Genomic DNA, 22,949 nt, shown 5'->3' with positions numbered 1-22,949 from the left:
ATTTTTGTGTGTACTACTGATGGGAGCATTCCAGAATTATCAGATATCTCTTTATAGTTCATTCATTCATTCAGGAATCACTTTTCAATGATACAGTGGAAATGAAAAGCTCAAAATTACACATACACACAAAAGATATAAGTATACTTTTATGAGGATAGAATCATTGGTTGGCTGTGGCTTTAAACTGTCCTGGCTTTTAGCTGAAATGATTTAGGAAAACAATAGAAAATCTAAATCAGGGTATTCAGACAGGGCTAATTCCATTCTCTGGACTATAAGTGCAGTGTCCTAAGTGCTGCAGTGCCTCATTCTGTTGGACCCTGTTGTACAGTGTTCTTTGATTTACACACAATTTACTCCAGATAATTTTTGGTTTTGCATGTCATAGCTGCAGACACTGAGGAAACCCACTAATGGTTCCTAGACACTGTGTCCCTTGCACTAACTCCAGTCTGTGCAGAGAACTAACTCCAGGCCCCCTGAAGACGTCGCTACAATCCATATTCATCTTCATGTCCTCCCTCCAGTCCAACTGGAAAACTGAGTCAGCATTACACCATGCTGAGTGGGCTGTTGAACACAGGAGAATGAGAAGACATTAATATCGTGCACTATAAACCGTAGCTTTTCTTTTAAAAGCATTGTAAAGTAACAAGGTGTTGTAGTGTTCCCCTTTCACAATTAACCACTACTCTGAGTCCGTAATTATGTGGTGTGCAGTATTTACAAAGAATGATTTAGATCCCTTCTTCAACAGATGTTTTTTACTAATAGTTTTCATCTCATTTGACAGTTTACTGAACAATTTTATTCCCTGACAGAAAATGCTGTTTTGAGATTTTCCTTTGATTTTCCTTGGTAGATGTAAGTCCTGATTGATTTTACAAGAAAATCTTCTGCTACGGTTTGTAGTGTATGATATTAATGTCTTCTCATTCTCCTGTGTTCAACAGCCCACTCGGCATGGTGGAATCCTGACTTAGTTTTCCAGGCGGACTGGAGGGAGGACACGAAGATGCATATAGATAGTTGGATGATTCTATTAGTGAAATACTATGAATGTAACAAATTGGTATGTGTCCTTGCTTGGTGCGGTAAGGGTACCCAATATTTTAAATAGCTCCTTTATAATAAGCCCAACTACAGCTGCTAGTTATGATTCTTATGACAGTTTTTTACATTTTAAAAGTTATGTCCATATTTTGTGTATTCATTCCCCAGGAAAGAATCCCATGCCCAAAATATGAGTATACATAGGATTAATGTTACCACAAGGCATTGGCTGTTACAAACGGATGATAGAACCCTAAGAATAAAACATGCTGATGACATTCGTTTTTCCAGTTGCTCATTCCATAGTAATTGGCAATCAGTATTCATTCCTAAATAACTTTGTTTGTTACTTAATCTGTAGATTTACGAGTATTAACTATCCTCAGTCAGTTGGTTTTCCTCTGTATGCTAAAGTCCATACATTTATTGTCCACTGTTAATTTTTCACATAGTGCCCATTCTTAAACCTCATTGAGGGTTTCACTGACCTTCTTCAAAGAAATTTTGATGTGTTATCAGTGACCGTGATGTTACTGTCATCAGCAAAGGGAACTTTTTCTTCATGTATTATACCATCAGGAAAGTAATTGTTACGTATTAGCCCAATGTACTACCCTGAGGAACTCCAGTGTTCTCATGTCAAACAGTTGTTTTACTAAAAAAATTATCAGCCAATGTCTAAACTCTCTTTACCCTTTACACTCTGTCTCAATGTAAGACTGAACTCACTCCTGTGCCATTTCTCTTACACCTAGTGCATCTAGCTTGTTAAGTAGTATTTTATAGTCAATTATGTCAAAAGTCTAGAACAAGTGTCAGAATTTCTTGTCAGGAATTTCAAGTACTACTTTTGTGAACTCTGTAAAGGACGTCCTTCCCTTTGGAAACTAAACCATGCTTCATTAAAAATCTTGTATATGTTGATGTACTTTGTTTGTCTATCATTCACAATTAATTCACCTTTTACGGATGCAGATAGTAATGGTCTGTGATTTTCAATAGTGGTTATATTCCTTTAGTAAAGGGTAGAGTTGTGCATGCATTAGGTAGTCCTGGAATATACTGCACTGTAGGAACATTGTACTGCAACTTCTCTGTAATACCAGAGGAATAGTTGTTTACAAAATCTGCCGTTTCCTGAGGATTTTGTTTTATTCCACCCAATTTTTTATTTATATTGTTATACTTACTTCCACATTTTTCTGTTTGCTGTTTTATGATGTCCCACACTACTTTGTTTTTATTTTCTGCATAATGTATTAATCTCCTCAAAGGTTAATTTAAACAATGTGCAGAATTTAGAGAATGTACATCTACATAGTTAGTGAATGTGCTTCATCCAATTTTTTATTTGCCAATAGCCTAGAAAAGTTCACCATTTGTGCCCTGCCAAAGTGCTCAAATGTATAGGAAGTTATTACTAATTTTGCTCTCAACACCTGTGTTTAATATTTATGCCTTCACATTTTAGTCTGGGGGGCTGAGGCTCTCTCAAAGATTTCAGTTGATTTGTTGAAGAAAGTGTCCACATTACCACTAGCAGTATATGCACAGAATGATTAACTTTTTATGGATTTCTATCTTTCTTTATTCAGTTTATTCCATTTCAAAATGTTTATTTACATTATTTGTTATCAAATTTCTGCAGCTTTAAAATTTCGTGTTTTTCATATTTTTTTTCTGTACTGATTTATCTTTTTGATTTCAATGTCTAATAGTATTCTGGAATATTTCAGGAGGCAGCCTAAGAAAGACATGCGCTAGACAGTACGCGGTAAGTTTATCTTTATTCACTGAATGTTTGTTTATGAAAAGTACTCTTTTTTTTTTTTTATTGTCTCACGGGACACTTCACACAACATATAGAGGGGAAACGACAACCAACATACTGAGGGTTTATGTACTTTATGGTTGTATCAATAGGCAATCATATTAGAAGGCATTATCAATCCTAATACATTTCTGTATGGTGATCCAAGTTGTATTTGTATGTGGTTCTGGTCCTTTATATGTACACAGGGAGAATGTCTTATTTTTGTACCATTAATTTTTTCTCAATGTCAGCATAAAATAAAATTCGGGAAGTACAACACCTTAAGACTACATCCTTCACTGTCTGCCATATGAAATAAGTGTTTTGCAAAGCATAGAATTCTGATGAAATAAAATGTGTGAAATTTTTCCTTCTGTCAAGCACTGTAGTGTGGAAAGCAGGGATTATATTTGTTACTGTGATTGTTTTGTTAAACTCTTGATCAAGTAAGAGTAATCGAAAATCTGTGATGATTTGTGCATCAGTCAGACTAGCAGAACTTTGAAACTAATGCTCTGTTGATGGCTCTCACCCCTTTAAATTACAGAAATTAAATAAATTGCCATTAGCCTCATATTTACCTGGATTTTAGTGCACTATCAACAGTTTTGAAAGAGATCTCTAGGTTTTTAAAGTACAACATAAATATTGCATTCTGAACTACTTGAAAACTTTTAAATTTTAATGTACAATATTACACAAAAAGCAAAAGGCTTTTGATACAGTACTGTCCCAAAGATTTCTATGAAAGAAACCCTGTACTGTTCATCTACAAGGCCCAGAGAGCAGTAGATACCAGTGCCAGGCTGATGACATGCTCCTTGACTTCCAGAGGGCATTCGACACATTTCCACACTTCCTGTTAATGAAGAAACTAAGAGTGTACAAAATATCAGACCAACTGTGTGATTGGATTGAAGAGTTTCTAGCAAACAGAACATAGCATGTCATTCTCAATGAAGAGAAGTCATATTGCTAGAAAATTGTACCAAAAAGCAGGAATACATGTAGAGGATCAATGCTTTGTGCAGGGATTGGGAGCTATCTATAACATAAGCACATTTAATGTTTTGCACATAAATAGGCAGTGTTACCTGATTGCATAACAGTCACTAACAGCAGCCACAGCCATGAAATATCTAAGAATTTGCATATGGAGCAGTTTAAATTGGAATGACTGTATAAGAACAACCACAGAAAATGCAGATGCCAGACAGATCCAGTGGAAGAATCCTCGGGAAATGTAGTGCACCACAAATGAGGTAATTTACAAAACCCTCATTCGACCAATAGTTGAATATTTCATCATCACTCTGTTATGTACACCAGATAAAACTGATAGAGAAAATAGAGAAGTCTCTCAAAGATGAGCAGCATATTTTGTTACACATTCATTCAGTAAATGTGAAATCATCACAGAGATGCCCAGCCAAGTCCAATGGCAGGTATTGCAGTAGAGGCTTTCTGTATCATGGTGTGGTTTACTGTTAAAATTCCAAGACCATACATCCCTAGAAGAGTCAACAGATGTATTGCTTCTTCTTACTTATATCTTATGAAAATACCATGAAGATAAATTAGAGACATTCCAGTGCACTTGGAGGCTTACCAACTGCCTTCCTTACTATAACTAATTCATAAATAGAGTGGGGAAAAAAAGAAACGTACAGTGGTACACAAAGTACCCTCCACCACACATGATAAGGTGGCTTGTGCAATATAGGTGTAGACCTATAAGTACTTTGTTTCTCATATCTAATTTGTATATAATCTTCATCTGTTTCCTTTAAAAGCTTCATTTCTATTGTATCACAATGGGATACCTACAAGTATAATATTCTAGCAAATTAATTAAAGGTTAGCCAGACTATACCTACACCATTTCCTGTCTCCAGTAGTTGTCTAGGTTTTTGTCTTCTACCAAAAATGAATGGGAAAATATGGGGCTTTTTATTTATGAAAACATTACAAAACTGACTGCTAGCTGAAGTTCCACTATAAACTCTGCCACAAGAATTTAGTTCTCATAAGAATATTGCTGTTGAACAGAAGTATTTTATGTGAACAGCTTTATTCCTGTATCTTCACTTTCGTAATCATAGTAGTTGTGTGTTTACATTCCGTTAGATATTAAACTCCAGTTGCTATGTGTTCATAACCATGCATAACTTTTCTTTGGTCTGGAAAATCCAGGATGGAATGTAATAGGCAGATTGGCTTTTTCCACTAACCCTCTCCTCCCCACCTCTCCCCTGCCCTCCACCTAACCTGCCTGCACAAAGCTGCCCTACCATCTCCACCTTGTCCCTGCATGCTCCCCAGCAGCATTTCACTACCCCCCACAGCTACCCTACTATCCCTCTCCCTCCCCACCCCACCCCAGCCTCTTCCTTACCCCTAGCCACTCGCCACTCCCATCATGTACTGGTGCTGCTGCTTGCAGTGTGGCTTCAGTTGCCTCAGACTGCAGTCATGTGTGTGTGAACTGCATTTACGTGTGTGTGTTTGTGTGTGGGTGTGTGTGTGTGTGTGAGTGTGTGTGTGTGTGTGTGTGTGTGTGTGTGTGTGTGTGTATTTTTGATGAAGGCCATATTGGCTGAAAACTTTATTTGTGACAAGTCTTTTTGTTGTGCCTATCTGTGACTCAGCATCTCAACTATATTGTTACTTCTCTTTTGTTTATTTATTCAAAGAGCAGAGGCAAAACATATTATCATCTGATGTCGTTTTCTGTTTACTATGGAAGAATATGATTCTTTACATCATTGGGAAGTTGTTGCAAATGCCATGAATTAACACCTGTATTCAACACCTCTCTATTACTGTTATAATCACAATGTATGAGTCATGATCCCATACACCCTTGTAATTTTGTTTCACACCATTTAGCCTAGCCTTGTCTGAATTGTATAATATATGATTGTTGGATTTTGTACCTTCACTGAAATTAAAACCACAATTGGAGCACACTTTACTTCCTGTGGCTTTGTGTTGCATGGGCTACACTTTCCCAGTCAAGCTTATGGTGATGTTGATTGCTACAGTGAGCTTCTCTGTAGGTAATAATTTCTGAATATTTTCTAGGTTTTCATTACAGATAAGAGGAAGATATAGGACTGTTGTGTTGCAGATGAGTTATGTTGCATGTTGTAGATCTGTGCACTCTTCGAGTCTCTGAAAATAATTATCTGTGCAGGAGATATGTTGTAAGTTGTGCTGAAGCATGAGGTAAATTCACCTGAAAATTCTGGGTAGACATGACTGACAGTCTGACAGACTCAAAAGATTTATTTCATCAATTTCATTTAATTTTGTGCATTAATAATACTTATGCTAATATCACATACAGAAGAACTATGTCTAGTTTTTGGCAGTGTATGGTACATAAACCAGGATTTGAAATGCATTGTGTGAAGAGAGAATATAATATTTGATGGTATTTAACAGGACTAAATAAATAAAATAAAATAAAATAAAAAGTTTACAAATCTCTGTGTGTCTGACCGAGATACTTGTTCACAAGGAGCTCCTTGGTTCAATTTATGCTACTAGAAAGGGCGTGATTTGGACAGTTTGTACTTCTTGTCAACTTGCTGAATTTTTAGTCAAAAAAATCAAGATATTTGGGATACTGTGAAGTTGACAAGAAAGGATATTCCATATCATCTTATAAACAAAATGCTTAGCAAAGCAGAAAAGGATGCATGCAGAAGAGGAAAATTGCTTACAGTGAAATGAAGGAAATGGAAGAAGAATATTTTGGTTCTATCACTTGTTCACAATAGTGGCCTATGAAAGATTACAAGGAGAGGAAAAATTATCAAGAAACCTGCAACGTTTGTTGATTACAAGCACACAATGGAAAGAGCAGATCAGTCTCATCAGCATGTGTGAATAAATCTGAAATCATGAAAGTGAAGCAAAAATATTACAAAAATATTTTTTTCCTTTGGTTGAACTGTTCATCTGGAATTTGTTTGTGGTAGATAATGAGAAGGGAGCAAGAGAAATATGAAATTCTTGATTAGTGTCGTGGAAAAATCTGTAACAAAATACAAGCTGTCCAACTTCTGGGCATCCTGTATGCATTGTGCATACCCTTCGGCTATCAGTGCAGTGCAGAAAGAAATTTACCAGTGAAGAAATTGAACCCAAAGGGACAGTACATTGCCTGCTGTCATACAAGAAAACCTGGTTGGGAACATGTAAGAGAGAAACACTGTATTACTGTTAATATTGTGATGTTTCTATGTGTGTAATAGCTTACTTCAGAAAATGTTGCGCAGCAAAAGACCTATAAACAATACATAAAATTACACCAAATGAACTGAAATTTGAACGAGGGGAAATATATTTCTTACAATATTAAGAGTAGACCTGTTATATGATTTTTATTTAATTTGTCAAAGTTTTCATTCATTTTCTGATATGGAATAATTGCATGTTGTTATTAACATTTCATTGCATCTGGGTGATCGCAGAGATATGGTTGCCATATTTTTAAACAACAAGAAACATTTGTATTCAGTAATTGACACATTATCCTAAAGTTTTATGTATGAGTCCATGCTAAAAAGTAATGCCTCCAAATTCTTTTTTGTGTTCTCAGGTCAGTGATACTTTAATATTCAGAGATAGTTTTAAATCCTCAGAACATGCCTGTGAACTGAATAAATCTTCATATCTATATTGTAATAAAGTGAACTGATGTTTTACATGGCATAGTTCCAATCCATCTCCTTCTGGGACAAACCAAAGAATGTACCATTGTGCCAACGAGTGTATTTTCGTGTGGCACAACACTTTACTTCAGCATGACAATGCTAGACCACATATGAGTGCTGTGACAGCTACAGCAATCTGACACCTTGGCTTCACTGTCAGTGAGTATCTATCGTACAGTCCAAACTTGGCCCCATCTGATTTCAATCCGTTTCCAAAACTTAAAGAACACTTTCAAGAACTTAACTTTGATAGTGATGAAGTGGCAGCTCCATCAAAAAGGCAAATATTCTACAGTGATGATACTGGCAAACTAGTACTTCATTGGAAGAAATGTGTTCATTGCCTGAGTGACTATGTTGGGAAGTAAATATTTAGACATGAAGAATGAAGATGTTGAATTTTAATAAAGTTTGTTTTATTTAAAAAGCTGTAAGAGTTGACACATGGAAAATTCAGAAATTTCTCTGTGCCCTGATACTTTCCTGGATAACTTTTCTTTTCTTTTTGAGTCCTGAGGCTGTTTTATGCGCCCACATTGTATTATCGTACATCATGTCATTAAAGATGAGTTGGACCACCTATTTCACCTCATCACCATCACCGAAACCACATTGTCACTAGTAACAATAAATTTCAGATAGTTGTCCACTGTTACATAATCCCAAAAGAACTTGTGTTGAGATTCAATTTATGGTTATATGTGGTCTGTTATGAGCATTGATGGGGCTGATCTTGCACTCACTTTTATCTTTTTTTATTTTTATTTTTTAGTCAAAACATTTGGAACAGTGCTTCAAGAAACCTCAGTTCATTGAGCTAATACTAAGTCTTCAATGCATGATTTGTTCATCCTTCTCTCCTCATTTATATCTGTACTCTGCTAGCTGCCTTACAGCATGTGGCAGTGGTTACGTAAGATAGCACTCTCTTTTTGCCACTTTCTTGTCCGATTCAAGATTGATGCATGTCAAGAACAATTGCAAGTATATCACAGTGTTAGCTCCAGTTTCTCTGATATTCTCATTGTAATCATGTTTTGAGATGTATGTAAGACAAAGTACTATATACTTGAGTCTTCCTGAAATGTACCTTCTTAAAATTTCAATAACAAACCTCCCCATGACACAGAAACCATCTGTTCTAGTCTTCACAACTAGAGTCTGTTGAACAGTTCTGAAATGCTTTTTGAGAGTGCATTCTTTTTTTCTACTAAATACTGCAAAGAAACATATTTATCTCAGTGACAATGTTTTATACAAAAATGAAAATGTGTTGTTTCCACAACACATCTTTTTTATTTGATAATTACTTACTTCCACTTGTCTTAGTATGAACCATACCTTTGCATTGCTTCATGCTGCACATATCTTACATCTGCTCTCAGGCCATTTTGCATTTCTGTAGCTGGAATCAGTTTCAGAAAAGTCTTCCACTGAGTGTTTTTATGGATGAACTATTTTGAGTGAAAGTTGATTTAACCATGTCTCCTTTGTTTACCAAAGCCACTACCAATTGAGTATTGAATTCACACAGGATGTTTGCTAATAGGCCTTAACCTTTTATGTGAAACTTAAGACTTAACAGATATCATCATCAAAATGTGAAGAAACCTTTCTTCCACCATTTTACTTGCTTTCATTCAAAAGATACTAGCCCATTCGCTGTTCACTGTTGTCCATACCAGCCTGATTTCTATTATAATTCACAATCCAGTCAGGTGTCATCTTCTCTGTCATTCCTAATTTTGTTCTGACATTGACATTCGATGCAGTCTATTTTTGTTTTGTCATCAGTGATTACATCCCAAATGTAATTCCATTCCACAAACATTTTTTGAAGTGATAGTTGATCTTTTTTAGTTGCTGAGCAACTAGATTATTAGCTAGCCCTTTTCAATTTTTCAGTTGTGTACCCACTACTGCAGTTTTCTTTTTCCACAATTGATGAAGTAGATCAGAGAAAGTGTTAAAACAATTCCTGTATAAAGTATGACTTTTACCATAGAAACTCTTACAGTGCCTGTTTACTAAATGCAAAATGCTGTTTTTAGTGTCTTCTATTGCCAAAATAAACATAACATTTAAAACTGTATCCACTGTGTCATAACATAAAGAATTTTGTGCCATATTCATTAGGCTTATGTTTCAGGATTGTAGACCTTGAAACAGTCTGCCACAAAAAAGGCAAAAACCTATAGTGAGATTGTCAGCTAGTTTGTATGCTCTTTCATTTTTTGTCTTATGTATATCAAAAATAGATCTCAAACAATGGAAAATCCAGGATGGAATGTAATAACATCTAAGAAGGAAAGTTGCTACTCGCCATATAGGAGTGTGGTTTCAGTTGCACATAACACTCACTCTCACTTTTTCCTCATCTGCAACCACTGCCTGTACTGTTGTACATATTACCAAACTGCACGTACATAATGCTCAGTATTGCAAATCGTGCTGTGATACTTTTAAACTAGAAATTTACTTGCACATGGATCATATGTTCTAATAGTGTAACAAGAAATACAATACATTTTATTTTTAACTGCCACTTTAAGATTACATAAAAAATGAAGCTTCTTGTAGTACAGGTCTCGCATCATGCTACATGGAATTTTATCTGTCCTGTTCACTAAAATTCATTTGAAAAAGGAAACATGAAAGGTAATAGCATGTAACATTATTTCAATCTTCCCGGATTAATTTAATAGAATTATCTTACAAATTCTGATCAGAAATGCAGTAGTTTTAATGTCATGAACATCGTTCTCCTACTTAAACAACTGGTGCTACTGATGTCATTAGTTACTGTAGCTTATTGTAGCACACATATTTGATTTATTGGGGAATCCTGTAGTGATATTTGGCATTTGAGAAGGAAAGAGTGTAAATGTTTACATACTGACCACGGGCATAGACTCTCAAGGCCTCATCTTCCCTTTGTATCACTTTTTCTTGTGGCAGCCTCTAATACATACTTGTTACACAAGTATTCTGACACTTGGAGATGATTGTTATATAGGTCATTCAGTCACTGTTCTCAGCCTCCTCAACCATCTGCAGCACCATCACTTCAACACTGTGGCTATCTAAGCCACACTGCCTCCAAGTGGGTCCTTGAACCTCTGCGCAGGCAAAGGACAATCAACGCGTATACTCCCTATGAACTGTTGCACCCCCCATTAACCAGATAACAATTCCAAATTGTACTGAATATTTAGTATCCCTAGCTGTAAACCTCCACATGATTATTTTTGAATGTAACTAAATACTTGACCATCATAATCTCTAAGACACCTACCTATCTGGGCAATCCTTCTCACCTTGAACGCATCCCCCTGTGGGTCCGGGGTAAGAATAGGCCCAAGGTATTCCTTCCTGTCATAAGAGGCGACTAAAAGGAGTCCCTCGCCCTCAAGGGGGTAGTTTGCACCTTCGTCCGGAGATGGACGATTCAACATCTTACATTTGTGGTCATTTTGGTTTTTCGCTTATTCTGATTTCTTCCTTCCTTTTTTTGTTTTCTTTCTTTGTCCTTCTCCCTCTTTCACTGTCTTCCTTACTTTTTACCTTGCCTTCTTCTCCTTGCCTTCTTGTCCATCCTATGGTCTCCGCCTCGGCATTTGAGACAGTCTGTCCTTTCTCTCCCTATCTCCCTTTTTTTCCCTTATTCTTCTTTCCTCCCTGTGCGTGCCTGAAGGGTGACCCACGTGTTCGCACGCGTAGCCAGTGACGGGGTAAAGCGTAATTCACCACCCTGGGTCGACAAGTAGGGCCCATGCGTACCCCCTGGTAAAGGCCAGGCCCGAGGAGGGGTGATTGCCTGAGCTGACACCTTCTGACAATGCCGATTGGTCCCTCCATCCGTACCTCGGGAGGTGTGACCTGAGGTGTAAACATTCACCTAAGGCGGCAGCGCCCTCTGAGAGGGTCCCCACAAGGGAGGAGCGCGCCATCGGAGATGCTGGCAATCATGGGGGATTCATCCACAATGGATATCTCTTCTTCTCTCTCGACTTCTGCCCAAAAATGGAAACTTCACCAACCACCAGTGACAAAACTACTACCGCCGGCCCTAAAGTTCCTCATAGTTTCTAGATCTGAGGGTGGAAAGGATTTTTCATCTGTCAACAGTTCCTTGTTGTTGGAAACTGAGAGCACCTTTCAGGCACAAAAACTCTTTTGGGCCACACTCCTGTACACGTTCCCTGTCCAGGTGGAGGCTCACCGCACTTTGAATTTGTCGCGTGGTGTGGTATCTACTAGATCACTCGACGGATTGACTGACTAGGAGATTCGGTCTTTCCTCGCTGAGCAGGGCGTGACGGCTGTCCGTAGGGTCATGAAAAAGGTTGACAATGACCTTGTACCGACCCGGACACTTTTCTTGACCTTTGATAATGTTCAGCTGCCGTCGCGCATCAAAGCGGGCTATGAGGTTATTTCTGTTCGCCCCTATGTTCCAAAACCTACGTGCTGCTACCAGTGTCGGCGTTTTAACCACACCTGCCAGTCTTGTTCTAATGCGGCTAAATGCATCATTTGTGGCAGGGACGCCCATGAGGGTGACTGTCCACCTCTGTCTCCTCATTGCATGAACTGTCAGGGTGACCATGCAGCGTCCTCTCGTGACTGTCCCACCTACAAGGATGAATCCTGTATACAGGAAATTTGGGTCAAAGAGAAAGTGTCCACCTCGGCTGCCCCCAAGCTGCTAGTAGGAAGCCCATGCTGCTCCCAGTGGGGAAAAACAGTACTGTCCTCACCTCTCCTCGGCCTACCAGGTAGGTATCGATGCAGACATGCAATCTGACTTTTAGTGCTATGGTCATCCATTCGGCCAGTGTTAAGATTGCCCAGTCAACATCTCCTCTTCCTCCCGTCACCCCTACAACACAAGCACCTTCATCAGCTTCTGCCAAGACTAAGACCCAGAATTCAGATGCACGGGCCTTCAAGAAGGAACCGTCCCGTGAAGACTTCTTACGTACCTGGAACTCCCAGCCATCGACCAGTACTTCGACTAAACGACCTTCCAAGAAGGCTCATAGGAAGAAAAGTTCTGCTTCTCCATCACGGTGCGTTTTTTCTCCTGCACCACCCAGCTGTTGCCGCCCCAAACCGTCATCCATTTCACCTGGCCGCACTGCTGGTAGCCAAACATCTGGCCATTCACCGGTGGAGGAAGCTCCCCCTCTCGACCATCTTAACATGGTGGCCGACAAACCTATTGAAAAAATGGACGATGACTCTCCACCTATTGATAGCAGCAGCAGCAGTGCTTGCTTGAAGCCAGGTCCTCAGAGGCCTTCGAGGTGACCCTTTCTTGCTTCTCCTTTTTCTTTTTCTTCTCATGATGGCACTTCTTCATTGGAATATTCGTGGCTTTCTCTCCAACTGAGAGGACTTAAAGTTGCTGCTACGCTTGCACTGTCCACTCGTAGTAGCTCTCCAGTAAACAAAGCTATGCCCATGTGATCGTATTGGCTTGGCACACTATATCTCTGTGCGTTTTGACCTACCCCCTGTGGCAGGTGTTCTGGCTCATGGAGGGGTTATGTTGCTGGTCCGGGATGGTATCTACTATGATCCCACCACATTGCACACCAATCTGCAGGCAGTTGCCGTCTGAATCACTCTCCTCACTTTTACATTTTACATTTGTACTGTTTACACTCCTTCTTCATCTGCCGTTACTAGGGCAGACATGATGCAAATTATTGCTCAGCTATCTGCACCATTTTTGTTGACTGGAGACTTCAATGTCCACCATCCCCTTTGTGGCTCTCCAGCATCCTGCCCGAGAGGGTCCCTGTTAGCAGACCTTTTCAACCACCTCAATCTTGTCTGCCGCAATACTGGCGCCCCTACTTTTCTTTCAGACACAACTCACACCTATTCCCATTTACACGTACTACCCACCTTGCACGTCGGTTTGAGTGGTACGCTCTTTCTGATACATATTCGAGCAACCACTTCCCTTGTGTTATCCATCTCCTGCATCATACCCCATCTCCATGCTCAACTAGTTGGAACATCTCCAAAGCAGACTGGGGGCTCTTCTCTTCCAGGGCGACATTTCAGGATCAAAACTTCGCAAGCTGCGATAGTCAGGTCGCACACCTCATGGAAGTTATTCTCAATGCTGCTGAATCTTCCATCCCTCATACTACTTCTTTTCCACGTCGCGTACCAGTCCCCTGGTGGACCACAGCATGTAGAGACGCTATACGTGCTCGTTGACGTGCTTTACGCACCTTTAAACACCTCCCTACGATGGCGAATTGTATTAATTATAAACAATTATGTGCGCAATGTCATCGTGTTATTAAAGAAAGCCAGCCGGGCTGCTTTCACAAGCTCCTTCAATAGTTTCACTCCTTCTTCTGTTGTCTGGGGTAGCCTGCGCCGGCTGTCTGGCACTAAGGTCCACTCACCAGTCTGTGGCTTGACGGTCGCGAATGACATCCTTGTGGTCCCTGAAGATGTCTCCAATGCCTTTGGCCAATTTTTTGCAGCGGTTTCGAGCTCCGCTTATTACCACCCTGCCTTCCTCACCCCGAAAACAGGCAGAGGAGGCAAGGCCACCTAACTTCCGCTCCTCAAATCATGAAAGTTATAATGCCTTATTCACCATGCGGGAACTCGAAAAGTGCACTTGCCCGGTCATGGTCCTCCGCTCCCCGGCCTGATTCTGTTCATATTCAGATACTCGAGAACCTTTCTCCTGCTGGTAAATGTTTTCTTCTTCGTACTTAAAATCACATCTTGATTGAGGGTCATGTTCCCACATGCTGGCGCGAATCTAATGTTGTTCCGATTCCTAAGCTGGGGAAGGACAAGCACTTGCCTTTCAGTTATCAACCCATTTCCCTTACCAGCTGTGTCTGTAAGGTGATGGAACAAATGGTTAACTCTCGTTTGGTTTGGCTGCTCGAATCTCGACGCCTACTTACCAATGTACAATGTGGATTTAGTAGGTGCCGCTCTGCTGTTGACCATCTGGTTACCTTGTCGACCTTCATTGTGAATAACTTCTTGCGGAAGCGCCATACAGTGACTGTGTTCTTTGATTTGGAGAAGGCTTACAACACCTGTTGGAGGGCAGGCATTCTCCGCAGCATGCATACATGGGGCCGTCGCGGTCGCCACCCTGTGTTTATTCGTGCATTTTTAATGGATCGAAAGTTCAGGGTACGTGTGGGTTCTGTCCTGTCTGACGCCTTTTGCCATGAGAACGGGGTGCCACAGGGCTCAGTTTTGAGTGTCGCTCTCTTCGCCATAGCGATCAATCCAATAATGAATTGCCTCCCAGCTGTTGTATCAGGATCCCTTTTTGTCGACTATTTTGCCATCTACTGCAGTTCGCAGTGTACATGTTTCCTGGAGCGCTGTCTTCAGCGTTGTCTTGACCGTCTTTACTCCTGGAGTGTCGCCAATGGCTTCCGTTTTTCTGCTGAGAAGACGGTCTGTATTAACTTCTAGCGCTACAAAGAGTTTCTCCCACCATACTTACATCTTGGTCCCGTTGCTCTCCCATTCGAGGAGACAGCAAAATTTTTAGATCTTACATTTGACAGGATACTTAGCTGGTCTCCACATGTGTCATATTTTGCTGCCCATTGTACCCGTTCCCTAAATGTCCTCCGTGTTCTCAGTGGTACATCGTGGGGAGTGGATCGAACTGTCCTACTTCACCTATATCGGTCGATTGTCCGCTCAACGCTGGATTATGGGAGCTTTGTATACTCCTCTGCATGGCAGTCCATCTTACGCTGCCTCAACTTTATATAACATCAGGGGTTACGTCTTGCGATTGGAGCGTTCTATACTAGTCCCGTCGAGAGCCTTCATGCTGATGCCGGTGAATTGCCACTAACCTATCAGCACGATATACTGCTTTGTTGGTATGCTTTTCAGCTATTATCAATGCCCGACCATCCGTCTTATCGTTCCTTTTTATACGATTCTCTCGACCGTCAATATGGGTTGTATGTATCTGCGCTGCTACCCCCTGGAGTTCACTTTCGTCGCCTCCTTCAGCAACTTGATTTTCCACTCCCTGAAACCTTTAGAGTGGGTGAGAGCCAAACACCACCTTGGGTCCAGGCTCAGGTTTGCGTTCACCTTGACCTCAGCTCGCTCCCAAAGGAGGCTACCCCAGCTTCGGTTTACCACTCGCGGTTTGTCGAACTTCGTTCGAAGTTCATTAATACGATCTTCATTTATACAGATGGCTCTAAGACCAATGACAGTGTCGGATGTTCTTTTATTGTCGGGGCACACAGTTTCAAATAGGGCCCCATGGATATTGTTTGGTCTTCACAGCTGCGGTCCTCCAGCCTCGGACAGCTTCTTGTTGTGTGCCTTCATCTGATTTTAGCAGGGCCATTTGTCAGCACATTTTATCGCTGTGGCATGCCAATTGGTCTACACTTACTGAAAACAAGCTTCAGGCCTTGAAACCTCTCCCCACGGCTTGGACAACGTCTTCACATCCTTCTCGACGGGAAGAGGTTGTTTTGGCCTGGTTACAGTTTGGACACTGCCAGTTCAGGCACTGCTATCTGCTGACGGCTGCGCCGTCGCCATTCTGCCCATGTGGGCAATTGCTGACGGTACACCATATTTTAACGTCCTGTCCAAATTTTAATAATACACTGTGCATTGATCTTGGCCTGCCATGTACTCTGGATCAAATTTTAGCGGATGACCCAAGAGCAGCTGCTCACGTTCTTCGTTTTATCCACTTGACAAACCTGTCTAAGGACATTTGATTATGCTGTTTTCTTTTAATCCCTTGCCTGTTAATGTGCCTTTTATAGTGTTGTCCTTTTTAGCTGCTGTTTTAACATTGTGCTTTGCAGTGCATTCATAATTTAGTCTGGGCGCTAATGACCACTGTAGTTGTGCATCCTAAAGCCACAAAAAAAAAAAAAAAAACCTTGAAAGCATGTGATATCTTTTTGAAAATGTAGTCACAGCTTCAACAAAGTGACAAAATGTTTTATTGGTCACTATCCATTAGGGGAAGTTAATTAACTGACAATTTGAAATTGTCTTTTTGCATTAGTACTACCACCCAAACTCTGTACACTTTCAAATGACGTACATCCCAAAGTCAGCTTCTATTTCAGACTAGAAGGGGTTAGCTCTTGTTTTGGTTGCTGACAGGCCATTCTTTGATGGGCAGTGTCTCTGGTAATCAATAGGATGCAGGAGAGAAATGTTGTGTGTGTGGGGCCACGGAAGTGTGCAGAACACGAGTTGAAACTCACTGCCTCCTACTTGACAGCATGCAGCTCTCCTTCCCAATCATCTCCTATTTTTTGGACTTTGCTGCACCTTAAATTTGCCATGGTAGTCCCTCCTGGCATTTGGTCGGATTAATCCTGCCACATTCTCCTTTCTCAGACCCCACTGATTGGTACACTTCACATGAATGCCAAAATAGCAGATACTAAGATTTGTGAAGACAGAATAGAAAAGTCACTATTATCACTTAACAGTGGGAAGGCATCTGGACTGGATGAGAGACATGTGACATTCTGTCTATTTGAAATGTAGTTTGTCATAGGACACAGGGGCTTCGAAAGGTACATAACTATTGGAAAAAAGTGCATGTCATTACAGTTTTCAAGAAAGGTCATCATACATATGTTGAATCACATTATTGATGCCATTTTGTTGCAGTATTGTGGCACATGTTACATGTTTAAGTACTGCGACGTTTTTGTAGAACAAAAATTTCATCCTTAAAAATCAATAAGGGTTCTGCTAAATGAGAACTTATGAAACTCAGCTTTATGTTTGTCTGTAAGATTTAGACATTGATGTGCAGGATGACTTGAGGAAGGCATCTTATCAGTGCTGCACTACCATTTAGGGAATAAAATAAAAGCTTACTTCGTATTGGGAGAGATTTATCACAAATCACATAATGTCAGGAGTACCAAAAGGAATTGTGATATGACCATTGCTATATACAGTGTGTATAAATGATGTAGTAGATAATGTTAGAGGCTCTATGAGGCTGTTCACATGAAACTTAATTGTCTATAAGGATGTAGCACTGTCAGAAGAATGTATCGAATTCCAGGAAGATCCACAGAGCATCGATGATTGGTATAGAGACTGTCAGTTGACATTAAACATAATAAATGCAATGTACTGCATCAAATATATATTCTACAATATGCGAAATAAATTTGAGCATTACCTGGGAATTTTTTCATTGTTTTAGTTTTCAGATACCTTTTTGTGATTTTTACTGGTAAGAACTGATGTGCTAGTAAATTATTTTACTGTTTCGTGCTACTGTATTATAATACTGTAGCAATAAAATTCTTCTGCGATGCCGAAGCTGCCAGATTCGTGCCTGCGCAGGACAGTCTGAGTTGAGTGAGGAAGGGGGTGGTCTCAATGTAACCCATGTTTACGTTTAGTGAATTTGCTGTTTCTTGTTGGTTTACAGCACTCATAGCAAATGAAAACACAGCAAATGCAAACAAAATGAATTTCTGTGTCCAGGAGCAATGAAGTGAATTAAAATACATTCACATAATTAAGGAAGGCTAAAATATTTTATTGATTTCAGCTTTCTGGTTTTATTTTACTTCCACATTTTCGCCCATCTAGCAGTAATCAGTCATGTTGCAGAACAATGAAGTTATTTTTGTTGGTTTGCTAAAGAAATTTTGCTTTTATTTATCTTTTTTGCAGAGCCAGTCAATTTATTTGAAATGAAGTGTTTAATTCCAAACTACTGGCTATTTTCAATTGTTCACTGAATTTCAATTGCATGTTTACCTCTTCAGGCACGTATGGCATTATACAATAATAAAGAACCAAACATGAGATAATACAGTATTAGTACGCCAAAAAAATTTGCATCCCGAAAACCATACTGAAAAGCTTAATACCAGGTTAGGGTCTACTTCATAGTGAAGCTGGACATATGCGTGTGCACTTTAAGCTGTATTATGCATTTTAGTATGGTTTATGAAATTCCGATGCTCTTGAAGTACCCTCTGATCTCTACATCTACATCTACATTTATACTCCGCAAGCCACCCAACGGTGTGTGGCGGAGGGCACTTTACGTGCCACTGTCATTATCTCCCTTTCCTGTTCCAGTTGCGTATGATTCGCGGGAAGAACGACTGTCTGAAAGCCTCTGTGCGCGCTCTAATCTCTCTAATTTTACATTCGTGATCTCCTCGGGAGGTATAAGTAGGGGGAAGCAATATATTCGATACCTCATCCAGAAACGCACCCTCTCGAAACCTGGCGAGCAAGCTACACCGCGATGCAGAGCGCCTCTCTTGCAGAGTCTGCCACTTGAGTTTGTTAAACATCTCCGTAACGCTATCACGGTTACCAAATAACCCTGTGACGAAACGCGCCGCTCTTCTTTGGATCTTCTCTATCTCCTCCGTCAACCCGATCTGGTACGGATCCCACACTGATGAGCAATACTCAAGTATAGGTCGAACGAGTGTTTTGTAAGCCACCTCCTTTGTTGATGGACTACATTTTCTAAGGACTCTCCCAATGAATCTCAACCTGGTACCCGCCTTACCAACAATTAATTTTATATGATCATTCCACTTCAAATCGTTCCGCACGCATACTCCCAGATATTTTACAGAAGTAACTGCTACCAGTGTTTGTTCCGCTATCATATAATCATACAATAAAGGATCCTTCTTTCTATGTATTCGCAATACATTACATTTGTCTATGTTAAGGGTCAGTTGCCACTCCCTGCACCAAGTGCCTATCCGCTGCAGATCTTCCTGCATTTCGCTACAATTTTCTAATGCTGCAACTTCTCTGTATACTACAGCATCATCCGCGAAAAGCTGCATGGAACTTCTGACACTATCTACTAGGTCATTTATATATATTGTGAAAAGCAATGGTCCCATAACACTCCCCTGTGGGACGCCAGAGGTTACTTTAATGTCTGTAGACGTCTCTCCGTTGATAACAACATGCTGTGTTCTGTTTGCTAAAAACTCTTCAATCCAGCCACACAGCTGGTCTGATATTCCGTAGGCTCTTACTTTGTTTATCAGGCGACAGTGCGGAACTGTATCGAGCGCCTTCCGGAAGTCAAGAAAAATAGCATCTACCTGGGAGCCTGTATCTAATATTTTCTGGGTCTCATGAACAAATAAAGCGAGTTGGGTTTCACACGATCGCTGTTTCCGGAATCCATGTTGATTCCTACATAGTAGATTCTGAGTTTCCAAAAACGACATGATACTCGAGCAAAACGCATGTTCTAAAATTCTACAACAGATTGACATCAGAGATATAGGTCTATAGTTTTGCGCATCTGCTCGACGACCCTTCTTGAAGACTGGGACTACCTGTGCTCTTTTCCAATCATTTGGAACCTTCTGTTCCTCTAGAGACTTGCGGTACACGGCTGTTAGAAGGGGGGCAAGTTCTTTCACGTACTCTGTGTAGAATCGAATTGGTATCCCGTCAGGTCCAGTGGACTTTCCTCTGTTGAGTGATTCCAGTTGCTTTTCTATTCCTTGGACACTTATTTCGATGTCAGCCATTTTTTCGTTGGTGCGAGGATTTAGAGAAGGAACTGCAGTGCGGTCTTCCTCTGTGAAACAGCTTTGGAAAAAGGTGTTTAGTATTTCAGCTTTACGCTTGTCATCCTCTGTTTCAATGCCATCATCATCCCGGAGTGTCTGGACATGATGTTTCGAGCCACTTACTGATTTAACGTAAGACCAGAACTTCCTAGGATTTTCTGTCAAGTTGGTACCTAGTATTTTACTTTCGAATTCACTGAACGCTTCACGCATAGCCCTCCTTACACTAACTTTGACATCGTTTAGCTTCTGTTTGTCTGAGAGGTTTTGGCTGCGTTTAAACTTGGAGTGAAGCTCTCTTTGCTTTCGCAGTAGTTTCCTAACTTTGTTGTTGTACCACGGTGGGTTTTTCCCGTCCCTCACAGTTTTACTCGGCACGTACCTGTCTAAAATGCATTTTACGATTGCCTTGAACTTTTTCCATAAACACTCAACATTGTCAGTGTAGGAACAGAAATTTTCGTTTTGATCTGTTAGGTAGTCTGAAATCTGCCTTCTATTACTCTTGCTAAACAGATAAACCTTCCTCCCTTTTTTTATATTCCTATTAACTTCCATATTCAGGGATGCTGCAACGGCCTTATGATCACTGATTCCCTGTTCTGCACTTACAGAGTCGAAAAGTTCGGGTCTGTTTGTTATCAGTAGGTCCAAGATGTTATCTCCATGAGTCGGTTCTCTGTTTAATTGCTCGAGGTAATTTTCGGATAGTGTGCTCAGTATAATGTCACTCGATGCTCTGTCCCTACCACCCGTCCTAAACATCTGAGTGTCCCAGTCTATATCTGGTAAATTGAAATCTCCACCTAAGACCATAACATGCTGAGAAAATTTATGTGAAATGTATTCCAAATTTTCTCTCAGTTGTTCTGCCATTAATGCTGCTGAGTCGGGGGGTCGGTAAAAGGAGCCAATTATTAACCTAGCTCGGTTGTTGAGTGTAACCTCCACCCATAATAATTCACAGGAACTATCCACTTCTACTTCACTACAGGATAAACTACTACTAACAGCGACGAACACTCCACCACCGGCTGCATGCAATCTATCCTTTCTAAACACCGTCTGTGCCTTTGTAAAAATTTCGGCAGAATTTATCTCTGGATTCAGCCAGCTTTCTGTACCTATAACGATTTCAGCTTCGGTGCTTTCTATCAGCGCTTGAAGTTCCGGTACTTTACCAACGCAGCTTCGACAGTTTACAATTACAATACCGATTGCTGCTTGGTCCCCGCATGTCCTGACTTTGCCCCGCACCTGTTGAGGCTGTTGCCCTTTCTGCACTTGCCCGAGGCCATCTAACCTAAAAAACCGCCCAGCCCACGCCACAGAACCCCTGCTACCCGTGTAGCCGCTTGTTGCGTGTAGTGGACTCCTGACCTATCCAGCGGAACCCGAAACCCCACCACCCTATGGCGCAAGTAGAGGAATCTGCAGCCCACACGGTCGCAGAACCGTCTCAGCCTCTGATTCAGACCCTCCACTCGGCTCTGTACCAAAGGTCCGCAGTCAGTCCTGTCGACGATGCTGCAGATGGTGAGCTCTGCTTTCATCCCGCTAGTGAGACTGGCAGTCTTCACCAAATCAGATAGCCGCCAGAAGCCAGAGAGGATTTCCTCTGATCCATAGTGACACACATCATTGGTGCCGACATGAGCGACCACCTGCAGATGGGTGCACCCTGTACCCTTCATGGCATCCGGAAGGACCCTTTCCACATCTGGAATGACTCCCCCTGGTATGCACACGGAGTGCACTTTGGTTTTCTTCCCCTCCCTTGCTGCCATATCCCTAAGGGGCCCCATTACGCGCCTGACGTTGGAGCTCCCAACTACCAGTAAGCCCACCCTCTGCGACTGCCCGGATCTTGCAGACTGAGGGGCAACCTCTGGAACAGGACAAGCAGCCATGTCAGGCCGAAGATCAGTATCAGCCTGAGACAGAGCCTGAAACCGGTTCGTCAGACAAACTGGAGAGGCCTTCCGTTCAGCCCTCCGGAATGTCTTTCGCCCCCTGCCACACCTTGAGACGACCTCCCACTCTACCACAGGTGAGGGATCAGCCTCAATGCGGGCAGTATCCCGGGCAACCACAGTCGTAGTCCGATCGGGGGATGCGTGGGACGAGCTGGCCGTCCCCGACAAACCCCCATACGGACCCCCACAATGATGCCCATTGGCAACAGCCTCAAGCTGTGTGACCGAAGCCAACACTGCCTGAAGCTGGGAGCGAAGGGATGCCAACTCAGCCTGCATCCGAACACAGCAGTTGCAGTCCCTATCCGTGCTAAAAACTGTTGTGCAAAGAACGTCTGAACTAATCTACAGAGAGCGCAAACAAAACGACACAAAATTGAAACGGTTATTAAAATACAAGATTGCCTAGTAAATGCAGTAATGCTGCCACTTGTGCACTGCTGACACACTGCTCGGCGGCGGAAGGAGACTACGCGATTTAACACTATTCGAGTACTAAAACGCGATGCTACAACTCTCAAATACTATAATACGCCCAAAATTTATGAATTAAACAATGCAAGTACCAAAAACACGCAAAGAAATTAAGAATTAAACTATGTAACAAATGAGTGAGCTAGGAGTATACGACTTGCTGCTGCAGCTGCTTATCCAACGGCGGCAGGGAGCACACTGATTGTGACCAACCGACACTGGCCGTTCAAAACAAAAACAGATGACAGACGACTACGCGAATTTACACTATTCAGGTACTAAAACGCGATGCTAC

General features: G+C 41.2%; 1 protein-coding gene across 2 annotated transcripts in view; it reads left to right on the top strand.

The window, feature by feature from the left end:
• LOC126108803 (uncharacterized) overlaps window positions 1-22,949 on the top strand; it is a 244,045-nt gene that overhangs the window by 177,546 nt on the left and 43,550 nt on the right. For both annotated transcript variants that reach the window (XM_049914167.1, XM_049914168.1), the window contains exon 10: window positions 2,793-2,830. In XM_049914167.1, the coding sequence (XP_049770124.1) occupies window positions 2,793-2,804 (12 nt within the window). In that variant the 3' untranslated portion in view covers window positions 2,805-2,830. The remainder of the gene's footprint in view (window positions 1-2,792; window positions 2,831-22,949) is intronic.

This window comes from Schistocerca cancellata, chromosome 11 (genome assembly GCF_023864275.1).
Source record: "Schistocerca cancellata isolate TAMUIC-IGC-003103 chromosome 11, iqSchCanc2.1, whole genome shotgun sequence".
Lineage (NCBI taxonomy): Eukaryota > Metazoa > Arthropoda > Insecta > Orthoptera > Acrididae > Schistocerca > Schistocerca cancellata.
The sequence above is the reverse complement of the archived record's forward strand: the minus strand, read 5'-3'. Positions and strand labels throughout refer to the sequence as shown.